Source organism: Phyllobates terribilis, unplaced genomic scaffold (genome assembly GCF_046119375.1).
Source record: "Phyllobates terribilis strain yellow unplaced genomic scaffold, ASM4611937v1 Scaffold_664__1_contigs__length_860015, whole genome shotgun sequence".
NCBI classification, from domain to species: Eukaryota; Metazoa; Chordata; class Amphibia; order Anura; family Dendrobatidae; genus Phyllobates; species Phyllobates terribilis.
The window spans coordinates 315,954-330,655 of record NW_027363424.1 but is presented as its reverse complement, the minus strand read 5'-3'; the positions used below and the strand labels follow the sequence as shown (position 1 = coordinate 330,655).

Here is a 14,702-nt window from a genome sequence, read left to right as displayed (position 1 = left end):
CAGGCATAAGTTCATTACACGATGCAAATGCTGCTGCCACTTTATATAACACCACAACAGCTGCAGCTATCAATTTGGTTGCCCCCCTCACACATACCACAGCTCGCCCACTCAACCGGCAACCCTGGCACACCAACCTGACTAAAGAACTGCTAAGGGCCTGCAGGGTTGCTGAGCGGAAATGGAAAAGGTCCCAATCCAACGATCACTTCATTGCATTCAAAGAGTCCCCCACTACCTTCAAGTCCACACTCACTACAGCAAAACAAACATACTTCTCATCTCTCATATCCTCCCTGTCTCACAACCCTAAACAGCTATTCAAAACTTTCAATTCTCTCCTCCGTCCCCCAGTGCCTCCTCCCTCTCCTCTCATCTCAGCCGAAGACTTTGCCTCATTCTTCAAGCAGAAGATTGACACCATCAGACAAAGCTTTTGCCTAAAGTCCCCACAACCCCTCCTCATAGCTACTCAACCATCCTCCTCCAAAACCAGCTTCTCCACCATTACGGATGATCACCTCTCCTCTTTACTCTCCAAATCACACCTCACTACCTGCGAACTTGACCCAATTCCGTCCCATCTCATCCCTAACCTCACCACAGTCTTCATCCCAACCCTAACCCACCTTTTCAACCTGTTACTAACAACTGATGTCTTCCCCTCATGCTTCAAACATGCCTCGATCACACCCGTCCTCAAAAAGCCAACCCTTGACCCATCATCTCTGTCTATCTATCGCCCCATATATCACTTCTTCCTTATGCCTCAAAACTACTGGAACAACACATCCATTCTGAACTGTCCTCCCACCTCTCCTCCTGCTCCCTCTTTGACAGCCTCCAATCTGGCTTCCGACCGCATTACTAAAATTTAACATGGACAAAACTGAATTCATCATCTTTCCACCATCTCCCTCAACCCCCCCAACTGACCTATCCATCAAAGTCAATGGCTGCCCACTCTCTCCAGTCCTGCAAGCCCACTGCCTCGGGGTAACCTTGGACTCTAACCTCTCCTTTAAACCACATATCCAAGCCCTTTCCACTTCCTGCTGACTCTAACTTAAGAATATCTCTAACCCGGATCCGCACGTTCCTCAACCACGAATCTGCAAAAACACTAGTGCACGCCCTCATCATCTCCCGCCTCGACTACTGCAACCTCATGCTCCGTGGCCTCCATTCTAACACTCTCACATTCCTCAAATCTATCCTAAACTCTGCTGCCTGACTAATCCACCTGTCCCCCCGCTATTTCCCGGCCTCTCCTCTCTGTCAATCTCTTCACTGGCTCCCCATTGCCCAGAGACTCCAGTTCAAAACCCTAACCATGGCATACAAAGCCATCCACAACCTGTCTCCTCCATACATCTGTGACCTAGTCTCCCGGCACTTACCTGCACGCAGCCTCCGATCCTCACAAGATCTCCTTCTCTACTCTCCTCTTTCTCCTCTTCCCACAATCACGGGCAGGGTCCTCGCTCCTCCTTTACCAGTCACCGACTTGTATTGTTCAAAATTTATTGTAATTGTTTGTGCTATATATATCTCTTTCACATGTAAAGCGCCATGGAATGAATGGCGCTATAATAATAATAATAATTATTGATAGATTCATTTTTAGGTAGAGGGAGGATATGATGTGGAGAGATCTTCACTGGTATATGTAGTAATGCCGGGGTGATGTCAGGAGATGATGTATATAATTGGGTGTCATCAGCATAGAGATGGGACTGGAAACCAAATCTGCTGATGGTTTGTCCAATAGGGGCTATGTAAAGAGAGAAATGGAGGGGGCCTAGGACTGACCCCTGAAGAACCCCAACAATAAGAGGAGGGAACCTGCGACTGAGCCCTGCAGAACCCCTACAGTAAGGGAAAGAAGAGAGGAAGAAGAGCCAGGAAATGATACAGTGAAGGAATGATCAGAGAGGTAGGAGAACCAGGAGAGCGCGGAGTCCTTCATGCCAATAGAGTGGAGCATAGTGAGAAGGAGCTGGTGATCTGCGATGTCAAAACCTGCAGAGAGATCCAGGAGACTCGGCATGGAGTAGTGGCAATTAGATTTAGCTGTTAGTAGATCATTACAGACTTTAATAAGGGCAGTTTGAGTAGAGTGTAAAGAGCTTAAACCAGATTGTAAAGGATCAAAAAGAGAATTATGTGAGAGAAAGTGGATTAGCCGAGAATGGACCAAGCATTTCTGGAGTTTAGAGATGAAGGAAAGATTGGAGACAGGTCTGCAGTCAGCAGCGCAGTTCTGGTCGAGGGATGGTTTATTTAGTAATGGATGTATGCTGGAATGTTGAATGAAGAATGAAGATACCAGAAGAAAGAGAGAGATGAAATATTTTACTTAGATAAAACGGAATAGGGTAACTGGTGCAGGTTGTAGGGCGAGAAGAAACAAGGAGCTTGGTCACTTTTTCTTCTATGACCTGTTCAAAGGTAAAAAGTGAGCTTGATGAATGGCAGGAGGGAAGAGGGTTACTCTGAGCAGCTCTGAGGGGATAGGGCTAAATTGTCCTGACGGACACATTTACTGGGCTTCCATAGCTTAATGGCCACATACATGTGGGCAAGAGGTTTGTAAATACATGTTGCCTGAATTCACAGTTGTATTGGGTGGGCTTCCATGCACATTGACTGTAGACTGACATATACCTTAGTTTAAATATATTCTGACTAACATACACATTGGCTGGGTTACCATATATATCTGATGGAGGTTTGCATATACATTTCCTAGACTTTCATTCCAGTTTTGGTGTTTGGATTCACATTGTCTGGAGGTTCTCATGCATGTCGGCTGGGCACGGGGGCACTTATCTGTTGGCAGGGGACTCCAATGCATGCTATTTGGGGAATGCCGGCACCTGTGAAAACTGGCTGTAAGGGGCTCTCGTGCACACTGGCTGGAGAGGGAGCCAAAGGCAGCTCATCAGAGGCGGCCAGCTCCCGTGAACACTGGCAGGGTGGGGGGCAGCTACCATGCATGCCGGATGGGGTGGTGGCTCCCATACACATAAAGCTGGGGAGAGCGGTTCCCATACAAGCTGACTGGGGAGGGGGTGGCTTCCATACAATCATAGGCTGCAGCTTCTTTCATGCACACAATAGATTTAATTGCTGACCAACACATCTGACAAGAGTCTTTTTCAACAATTTAACAGTGGAATTTAATCTGAAGCACAGGCAGTGCAATTCAAGGATATTACAGCAACAATCTTCATTACAGTACAGTCTGAGTTTCTTGAGCAACCGGCTCCAGTAACAATACAGTAGTTTCTTAACAAGGCACAGTATTACAGTCTCTTCAGTAGCATAATTCAGCACAGATTAGATCTCCTAGCAGCACACTTCTATGCATACACGATCATAGGCTTTTCCTTCACAAGGAAACAATTCTTTATCCTGCATGGAGATGGAGGGGTGGAGGGTTTGATGAGGGAGATCATCCCTGTGACACAATTTCTTCCAGTCCTTATCTTCCTGCCTGATAATACTCTGCCACTGTTAGTTTAGGGAGTTTATCTGACCTGTGTTTACTTTCTCTCCTGCTCTAAATCCTGCTCAGTTGCCTTCTGTTAGATACAGATAACACCACCTTTCTCTTTGACTTCAGCCAAACTACAATAACAAGTTCCCCACAATCCCCCTGGGGCTCTGCTAAAACACTCCCTGTCTCCTGTGACTGTGTTAATCCCTCTAGTTGCTGTATTCTTCTGAAGCACAACACTTCCTGTCTCCTGTGCTTGTGTTATTTGTAACAGTTGCTGGATACTTTGGAAGCAACAGCACTACTTCAGCATGTCACACTAGGGCTCATGTTCTAAAATGTATCATTCACAGGAGTCAACACAAGCAGAGTCTGCGCCTCCAGAGCCTAGGATTCTGTCTAACATTGAGGATGAAGGTGTGTCTGACCCTCGTCATCCTGTCCATCATGGCCATCACTGTCTACAGTGATAATCATCCAGGAGAACGTGATATCTCTGAAGTCATCTTGCTCACTAATCTTATAAAATCAGTGGGTCAGTAAATTGATATCCTCCATTGTTATGAACTGTCTGAAACTGTGAGATGTTTGCTACATACTTCTATCCCATTCGATGATGTCGCCCTTCGCATCACTGAGGTCTTCATGATATTCAGCATTTGGTCCCTGTCATGTGACCGTATTTATTGAAGAACAAGGGTTGATTTGCTGCTTTTTAAAGAGGTTGTCCACTACTATAGAGAATGCCCCTGTCGATTTAAAAGGTGGAAATCAGATTTTTTGTAAGTACCTTGTGTTGTAATTCTTGCCTGTGAGCGACGCTATCGCTAACTGCACACCAGACATCATGTGACCCCCTGCTGCAGCCGGCTCTGGCATCCGCTGATGTCACGTCAAGTTCCGGCTGCAGCTGGGCGTGACACAGTGATGCCCACCCCCCTGATTGCTGGGTAGTGGGTGGGGTTTCCCCACACGTCACAACCCAGCATCCACTGCGCGCTTTCCCAATGAATGCAGGAGAGGGAAATCGCGCGATGGGTGCTGGTCTGTGACGCACGGGGAAACCCCGCCCACTACCCATCAATCAGCAGGGAGCACGTCACTGGGTCACCCCCTGCTGCAACCGGAACTTGACGTGACATCAGCGGATGCCAGAGCCGGCTGCAGCCGGGGGTCCCATCATGCCTGGTGCGCTGTAAGCAACAGCGCCGCTCACAGGCAATAAAGACCACACAAGGTATTTACAAAAAATATAATTTCCACCTTTTAAATCGACAGGGACATTTTCTAAAGTAGTGGACAACCTCTTTAACCTCTTTATATTGTTTTTGTTCTTTTAGCTACGACCATCTTAAAGAATTGTAAGATTGTGTGCACAGACGTTGCCGAACGCGGAGCCCTGGCCTTCTGCCCACCAGGTACAATACAGAAGCCATTTTATGTATTATGCTTATAATTCCACAGCACTTTACAAAAATTATCATCGCTGTCCCCAGTGAGGCTGCAATCTGAATGAGAAAGCCCAACCATGCGGAGAACATACAAACTTGTTGCAGATGTTGTCCTTCGTGGGATTTGAACCCAGTACCCCAGCAGTGCAAGGCTGCAGTGCAAATCACTGAGCCACCATGCTGCCCTATGTATAGTACAGCACTAACCACTGAGCCAACATGCTGCCTTAAATATATTACAGTTCTAACTACTGAGCCACCATGCTGCCTTATATATATATATATATTACAGTTCTAATCACTGAGCCATTGAGACATGAACAACAGGGAACTCCTCAGTGACATCACAGACAGAGCTAGACATGAGCAAGAGGAAACTCCTCAGTGACATCACACAGTGATAGACATGAGCAACAGGAAACTCCTCAGTGACATCACACTGAGCTAGACATGAACAACAGGAAACTCCTCAGTGACATCACACAGTGCTACACATGAGCAACAGGAAACTCCTCAGTGACATCACACAGTGCTACACATGAGCAAAAGGAAACTCCTCAGTGACATCACACAGAGCTAGAAATGAGCAACAGGAAACTCCTCAGTGACATCACACAGAGCTAGACATGAGAAACAGGAAACTCCCCAGTGACATCACACACAGCTAGAAATGAGCATCAGGAAACTCCTCAGTGACATCACACAGAGCTAGACATGAGAAACAGGAAACTCCCCAGTGACATCACACACAGCTAGAAATGAGCATCAGGAAACTCCTCAGTGACATCACACAGAGCTAGACATGAACAACAGGAAACTCCTCAGTGACATCACACAGAGGTAGACATGAGCAAGAGGACACTCCTCAGTGACATCACACAGAGCTAGACATGAGCAACAGGGAACTCCTCAGTGACATCACACAGTGCTACACATGAGCAAAAGGAAACTCCTCAGTGACATCACACAGAGCTAGAAATGAGCAACAGGAAACTCCTCAGTGACATCACACAGAGCTAGACATGAGAAACAGGAAACTCCCCAGTGACATCACACACAGCTAGAAATGAGCATCAGGAAACTCCTCAGTGACATCACACAGAGCTAGACATGAACAACAGGAAACTCCTCAGTGACATCACACAGAGGTAGACATGAGCAAGAGGACACTCCTCAGTGACATCACACAGAGCTAGACATGAGCAACAGGGAACTCCTCAGTGACATCACACAGAGGTAGACATGAGCAACAGGAAACTCCTCAGTGACATCACACACAGCTAGACATGAGCAACAGGAAACTCCCCAGTAACATCACACACAGCTAGAAATGAGCATCAGGAAACTCCTCAGTGACATCACACAGAGCTAGACATGAACAACAGGAAACTCCCCAGTGACATCACACAGAGGTAGACATGAGCAACAGGAAACTCCCCAGTGACATCACTCAGAGGTAGACATGAACAACAGGAAACTCCTCAGTGACACCACACTGAGCTAGACATGAGCAACAGTAAACTCCTCAGTGACATCACACAGAGCTAGACATGAGCAACAGGAGACTCCTCAGTGACATCACACAGAGGTAGACATGAGCAAGAGGAAACTCCTCAGTGACATCACACAGAGCTAGACATGAGCAAGAGGAAACGCCTCAGTGACATCAAACAGAGCTAGACATGAGCAACAGGAAACTCCTCAGTGACATCACACAGAGCTAGACATGAGCAACAGGAAACTCCCCAGTGACATCACACTGAGCTAGACATGAGCAACAGGAAACTCATCAGTGACATCACACAGTGCTAGACATGAGCAACACTAAACTCCTCAGTGACATCACACAGAGCTAGACATGAGCAACAGGAAACTCCTCAGTGACATCACACAGAGGTAGACATGAACAACAGGGAACTCCTCAGTGGCATCACAGACAGAGCTAGACATGAGCAAGAGGAAACTCCTCAGTGACATCACACAGTGCTAGACATGAGCAACAGGAAACTCCTCAGTGACATCACACTGAGCTAGACATGAGCAAGAGGACACTCCTCAGTGACCTCACACAGAGCTAGACATGAGCAACAGGAAACTCCTCAGTGACATTACACAGAGGTAGACATGAGCAACAGGAAACTCCCCAGTGACATCACACAGAGCTAGACATGAGCAACAGGAAACTCCTCAGTGACCTCACACAGAGCTAGACATGAGCAACAGGAAACTCCTCAGTGACATCACACAGTGCTAGACATGAGCAAAAGGAAACTCCCCAGTGACATTACACTGAGCTAGACATGAGCAACAGGAAACTCCTCAGTGACATCACACAGAGCTAGACATGAGCAACAGGAAACTCCTCAGTGACCTCACACAGAGCTAGACATGAGCAACAGGAAACTCCTCAGTGACATCACACAGTGCTAGACATGAGCAAAAGGAAACTCCCCAGTGACATCACACTGAGCTAGACATGAGCAACAGGAAACTCCTCAGTGACATCACACAGTGCTAGACATGAGCAAAAGGAAACTCCTCAGTGACATTACACTGAGCTAGACATGAGCAACAGGAAACTCCTCAGTGACATCACACAGAGCTAGACATGAGCAACAGGAAACTCCTCAGTGACCTCACACAGAGCTAGACATGAGCAACAGGAAACTCCCCAGTGACATCACACTGAGCTAGACATGAGCAACAGGAAACTCCTCAGTGACATCACACAGAGCTAGACATGAGCAACAGGAAACTCCCAAGGGACATCACACTGAGCTAGACATGAGCAACAGGAAACTCCTCAGTGACATCACACAGAGGTAGACATGAGCAACAGGGAACTCCTCAGTGACATCACACAGAGGTAGACATGAGCAACAGGGAACTCCTCAGTGACATCACACAGAGCTAGACATGAGCAACAGGAAACTCCCCAGGGACATCACACTGAGCTAGACATGAGCAACAGGAAACTCCTCAGTGACATCACACAGAGGTAGACATGAGCAACAGGGAACTCCTCAGTGACATCACACAGAGGTAGACATGAGCGACAGGAAACTCCTCAGTGACATCACATTGAGCTAGACATGAGCAACAGGAAAATCCTCAGTGACATCACACAGAGCTAGACATGAGCAACAGGGAACTCCTCAGTGACATCACACAGAGGTAGACATGAGCAACAGGAAACTCCCCAGTAACATCACACAGAGCTAGAAATGAGCAACAGGAAACTCCTCAGTGACCTCACACAGAGCTAGACATGAGCAACAGGAAACTCCCCAGTGACATCACACTGAGCTAGACATGAGCAACAGGAAACTCCTCAGTGACATCACACAGAGCTAGACATGAGCAACAGGAAACTCTCCAGGGACATCACACTGAGCTAGACATGAGCAACAGGAAACTCCTCAGTGACATCACACAGTGCTAGACATGAGCAACAGTAAACACCCAGGGACATCACACTGAGCTAGACATGAGCAACAGGAAACTCCTCAGTGACATCACACAGAGCTAGACATGAGCAACAGGAAACTCCCCAGGGACATCACACTGAGCTAGACATGAGCAACAGGAAACTCCTCAGTGACATCACACAGAGGTAGACATGAGCAACAGGGAACTCCTCAGTGACATCACACAGAGGTAGACATGAGCAACAGGGAACTCCTCAGTGACATCACACAGAGGTAGACATGAGCGACAGGAAACTCCTCAGTGACATCACATTGAGCTAGACATGAGCAACAGGAAACTCCTCAGTGACATCACACAGAGCTAGACATGAGCAACAGGGAACTCCTCAGTGACATCACACAGAGGTAGACATGAGCAACAGGAAACTCCCCAGTAACATCACACAGAGCTAGAAATGAGCAACAGGAAACTCCTCAGTGACATCACACAGAGCTAGACATGAACAACAGGAAACTCCCCAGTGACATCACACAGAGGTAGACATAAGCAACAGGAAACTCCCCAGTGACATCACTCAGAGGTAGACATGAACAACAGGAAACTCCTCAGTGACATCACACTGAGCTAGACATGAGCAACAGTAAACTCCTCAGTGACATCACACAGAGCTAGACATGAGCAAGAGGAAACTCCTCAGTGACATCACACAGTGCTAGACATGAGCAACAGGAAAATCCTCAGTGACATCACACAGAGGTAGACATGAGCAAGAGGACACTCCTCAGTGACCTCACACAGAGCTAGACATGAGCAACAGGAAACTCCTCAGTGACATCACACTGAGCTAGACATGAACAACAGGAAATTCCTCAGTGACATCACACAGAGCTAGACATGAGCAACAGGAAACTCCCTGGTGACATCACACAGAGCTAGACATGAACAACAGGAAACTCCTCAGTGACATCACACAGAGGTAGACATGAGCAACAGGAAACTCCCCAGTGACATCACACAGAGGTAGACATGAGCAAGAGGAAACTCCTCAGTGACATCACACAGAGCTAGACATGAGCAACAGGGAACTCCTCAGTGACATCACACAGAGGTAGACATGAGCAACAGGAAACTCCTCAGTGACATCACACAGAGGTAGACATGAGCAAGAGGAAACTCCTCAGTGACATCACACAGAGGTAGACATGAGCAACAGGAAACTCCCCAGTAACATCACACAGAGCTAGAAATGAGCAACAGGAAACTCCTCAGTGACATCACACAGAGCTAGACATGAACAACAGGAAACTACCCAGTGACATCACACATAGGTAGACATGAGCAACAGGAAACTCCTCAGTGACATCACACAGAGGTAGACATGAGCAACAGGAAACTCCTCAGTGACATCACACAGAGCTAGACATGAGCAACAGGGAACTCCTCAGTGACATCACACAGAGGTAGACATGAGCAACAGGAAACTCCCCAGTAACATCACACACAGCTAGAAATGAGCAACAGGAAACTCCTCAGTGACATCACACAGAGGTAGACATGAGCAACAGGAAACTCCCCAGTGACATCACTCAGAGGTAGACATGAACAACAGGAAACTCCTCAGTGACATCACAGACAGAGCTAGACATGAGCAAGAGGAAACTCCTCAGTGACATCACACAGTGATAGACATGAGCAACAGGAAACTCCTCAGTGACATCACACAGAGGTAGACATGAGCAAGAGGACACTCCTCAGTGACATCACACAGAGCTAGACATGAGCAACAGGGAACTCCTCAGTGACATCACACAGAGGTAGACATGAGCAACAGGAAACTCCTCAGTGACATCACACACAGCTAGACATGAGCAACAGGAAACTCCCCAGTAACATCACACACAGCTAGAAATGAGCATCAGGAAACTCCTCAGTGACATCACACAGAGCTAGACATGAACAACAGGAAACTCCCCAGTGACATCACACAGAGGTAGACATGAGCAACAGGAAACTCCCCAGTGACATCACTCAGAGGTAGACATGAACAACAGGAAACTCCTCAGTGACATCACACTGAGCTAGACATGAGCAACAGTAAACTCCTCAGTGACATCACACAGAGCTAGACATGAGCAACAGGAGACTCCTCAGTGACATCACACAGAGGTAGACATGAGCAAGAGGAAACTCCTCAGTGACATCACACAGAGCTAGACATGAGCAAGAGGAAACTCCTCAGTGACATCAAACAGAGCTAGACATGTGCAACAGGAAACTCCTCAGTGACATCACACAGAGCTAGACATGAGCAACAGGAAACTCCCCAGTGACATCACACTGAGCTAGACATGAGCAACAGGAAACTCATCAGTGACATCACACAGTGCTAGACATGAGCAACAGGAAACTCCTCAGTGACATCACACAGAGGTAGACATGAACAACAGGGAACTCCTCAGTGGCATCACAGACAGAGCTAGACATGAGCAAGAGGAAACTCCTCAGTGACATCACACAGTGCTAGACATGAGCAACAGGAAACTCCTCAGTGACATCACACTGAGCTAGACATGAGCAAGAGGACACTCCTCAGTGACCTCACACAGAGCTAGACATGAGCAACAGGAAACTCCTCAGTGACATTACACAGAGGTAGACATGAGCAACAGGAAACTCCCCAGTGACATCACACTGAGCTAGACATGAGCAACAGGAAACTCCTCAGTGACATCACACAGAGCTAGACATGAGCAACAGGAAACTCCTCAGTGACCTCACACAGAGCTAGACATGAGCAACAGGAAACTCCTCAGTGACATCACACAGTGCTAGACATGAGCAAAAGGAAACTCCCCTGTGACATCACACTGAGCTAGACATGAGCAACAGGAAACTCCTCAGTGACATCACACAGAGCTAGACATGAGCAACAGGAAACTCCCAAGGGACATCACACTGAGCTAGACATGAGCAACAGGAAACTCCTCAGTGACATCACACAGTGCTAGACATGAGCAACAGGAAACACCCAGGGACATCACACTGAGCTAGACATGAGCAACAGGAAACTCCTCAGTGACATCACACAGAGCTAGACATGAGCAACAGGAAACTCCCCAGGGACATCACACTGAGCTAGACATGAGCAACAGGAAACTCCTCAGTGACATCACACAGAGGTAGACATGAGCAACAGGGAACTCCTCAGTGACATCACACAGAGGTAGACATGAGCAACAGGGAACTCCTCAGTGACATCACACAGAGGTAGACATGAGCGACAGGAAACTCCTCAGTGACATCACATTGAGCTAGACATGAGCAACAGGAAAATCCTCAGTGACATCACACAGAGATAGACATGAGCAACAGGGAACTCCTCAGTGACATCACACAGAGGTAGACATGAGCAACAGGAAACTCCCCAGTAACATCACACAGAGCTAGAAATGAGCAACAGGAAACTCCTCAGTGACCTCACACAGAGCTAGACATGAGCAACAGGAAACTCCTCAGTGACATCACACAGTGCTAGACATGAGCAAAAGGAAACTCCCCAGTGACATCACATTGAGCTAGACATGAGCAACAGGAAACTCCTCAGTGACATCACACAGAGCTAGACATGAGCAACAGGAAACTCCCCAGGGACATCACACTGAGCTAGACATGAGCAACAGGAAACTCCTCAGTGACATCACACAGTGCTAGACATGAGCAACAGGAAACACCCAGGGACATCACACTGAGCTAGACATGAGCAACAGGAAACTCCTCAGTGACATCACACAGAGCTAGACATGAGCAACAGGAAACTGCCCAGGGACATCACACTGAGCTAGACATGAGCAACAGGAAACTCCTCAGTGACATCACACAGAGGTAGACATGAGCAACAGGGAACTCCTCAGTGACATCACACAGAGGTAGACATGAGCAACAGGGAACTCCTCAGTGACATCACACAGAGGTAGACATGAGCGACAGGAAACTCCTCAGTGACATCACATTGAGCTAGACATGAGCAACAGGAAACTCCTCAGTGACATCACACAGAGCTAGACATGAGCAACAGGAAACTACTCAGTGACATCACACAGAGGTAGACATGAGCAACAGGAAACTCCCCAGTAACATCACACAGAGCTAGAAATGAGCAACAGGAAACTCCTCAGTGACATCACACAGAGCTAGACCTGAACAACAGGAAACTCCCCAGTGACATCACACAGAGGTAGACATAAGCAACAGGAAACTCCCCAGTGACATCACTCAGAGGTAGACATGAACAACAGGAAACTCCTCAGTGACATCACACTGAGCTAGACATGAGCAACAGTAAACTCCTCAGTGACATCACACAGAGCTAGACATGAGCAAGAGGAAACTCCTCAGTGACATCACACAGTGCTAGACATGAGCAACAGGAAACTCCTCAGTGACATCACACAGAGGTAGACATGAGCAAGAGGACACTCCTCAGTGACCTCACACAGAGCCAGACATGAGCAACAGGAAACTCCTCAGTGACATCACACTGAGCTAGACATGAACAACAGGAAACTCCTCAGTGACATCACACAGAGCTAGACATGAGCAACAGGAAACTCCCTGGTGACATCACACAGAGCTAGACATGAACAACAGGAAACTCCTCAGTGACATCACACAGAGGTAGACATGAGCAACAGGAAACTCCCCAGTGACATCACACAGAGGTAGACATGAGCAACAGGAAACTCCTCAGTGACATCACACAGAGCTAGACATGAGCAAGAGGAAACTCCTCAGTGACATCACACAGAGGTAGACATGAGCAAGAGGAAACTCCTCAGTGACATCACACAGAGCTAGATATGAGCAACAGGGAACTCCTCAGTGACATCACACAGAGCTAGACATGAGCAACAGGAAACTCCTCAGTGACATCACACAGAGGTAGACATGAGCAAGAGGAAACTCCTCAGTGACATCACACAGAGGTAGACATGAGCAACAGGAAACTCCCCAGTAACATCACACAGAGCTAGAAATGAGCAACAGGAAACTCCTCAGTGACATCACACAGAGCTAGACATGAACAACAGGAAACTACCCAGTGACATCACACATAGGTAGACATGAGCAACAGGAAACTCCTCAGTGACATCACACAGAGGTAGACATGAGCAAGAGGAAACTCCTCAGTGACATCACACAGAGCTAGACATGAGCAACAGGGAACTCCTCAGTGACATCACACAGAGGTAGACATGAGCAACAGGAAACTCCCCAGTAACATCACACACAGCTAGAAATGAGCAACAGGAAACTCCTCAGTGACATCACACAGAGCTAGACATGAACAACAGGAAACTCCCCAGTGACATCACACAGAGGTAGACATGAGCAACAGGAAACTCCCCAGTGACATCACTCAGAGGTAGACATGAACAACAGGAAACTCCTCAGTGACATCACACTGAGCTAGACATGAGCAACAGTAAACTCCTCAGTGACATCACACAGAGCTAGACATGAGCAACAGGAGACTCCTCAGTGACATCACACAGAGGTAGACATGAGCAAGAGGAAACTCCTCAGTGACATCACACAGAGCTAGACATGAGCAAGAGGAAACTCCTCAGTGACATCACACAGTGATAGACATGAGCAACAGGAAACTCCTCAGTGACATCACACAGAGGTAGACATGAGCAAGAGGACACTCCTCAGTGACATCACACAGAGCTAGACATGAGCAACAGGGAACTCCTCAGTGACATCACACAGAGGTAGACATGAGCAACAGGAAACTCCTCAGTGACATCACACACAGCTAGACATGAGCAACAGGAAACTCCCCAGTAACATCACACACAGCTAGAAATGAGCATCAGGAAACTCCTCAGTGACATCACACAGAGCTAGACATGAACAACAGGAAACTCCCCAGTGACATCACACAGAGGTAGACATGAGCAACAGGAAACTCCCCAGTGACATCACTCAGAGGTAGACATGAACAACAGGAAACTCCTCAGTGACATCACACTGAGCTAGACATGAGCAACAGTAAACTCCTCAGTGACATCACACAGAGCTAGACATGAGCAACAGGAGACTCCTCAGTGACATCACACAGAGGTAGACATGAGCAAGAGGAAACTCCTCAGTGACATCACACAGAGCTAGACATGAGCAAGAGGAAACTCCTCAGTGACATCAAACAGAGCTAGACATGTGCAACAGGAAACTCCTCAGTGACATCACACAGAGCTAGACATGAGCAACAGGAAACTCCCCAGTGACATCACACTGAGCTAGACATGAGCAACAGG

The 14,702-nt window shown here is 47.5% G+C and overlaps 1 protein-coding gene across 1 annotated transcript in view; it reads left to right on the top strand.

Moving 5' to 3' along the window:
* Positions 1–14,702, top strand: part of LOC141235426 (uncharacterized) — a 108,755-nt gene that overhangs the window by 65,228 nt on the left and 28,825 nt on the right. Inside the window, exons 5-6 of the mRNA XM_073668109.1 lie at positions 3,856–3,919; positions 4,843–4,920. Coding sequence (XP_073524210.1) covers positions 3,856–3,919; positions 4,843–4,920 — 142 coding nt within the window. The remainder of the gene's footprint in view (positions 1–3,855; positions 3,920–4,842; positions 4,921–14,702) is intronic.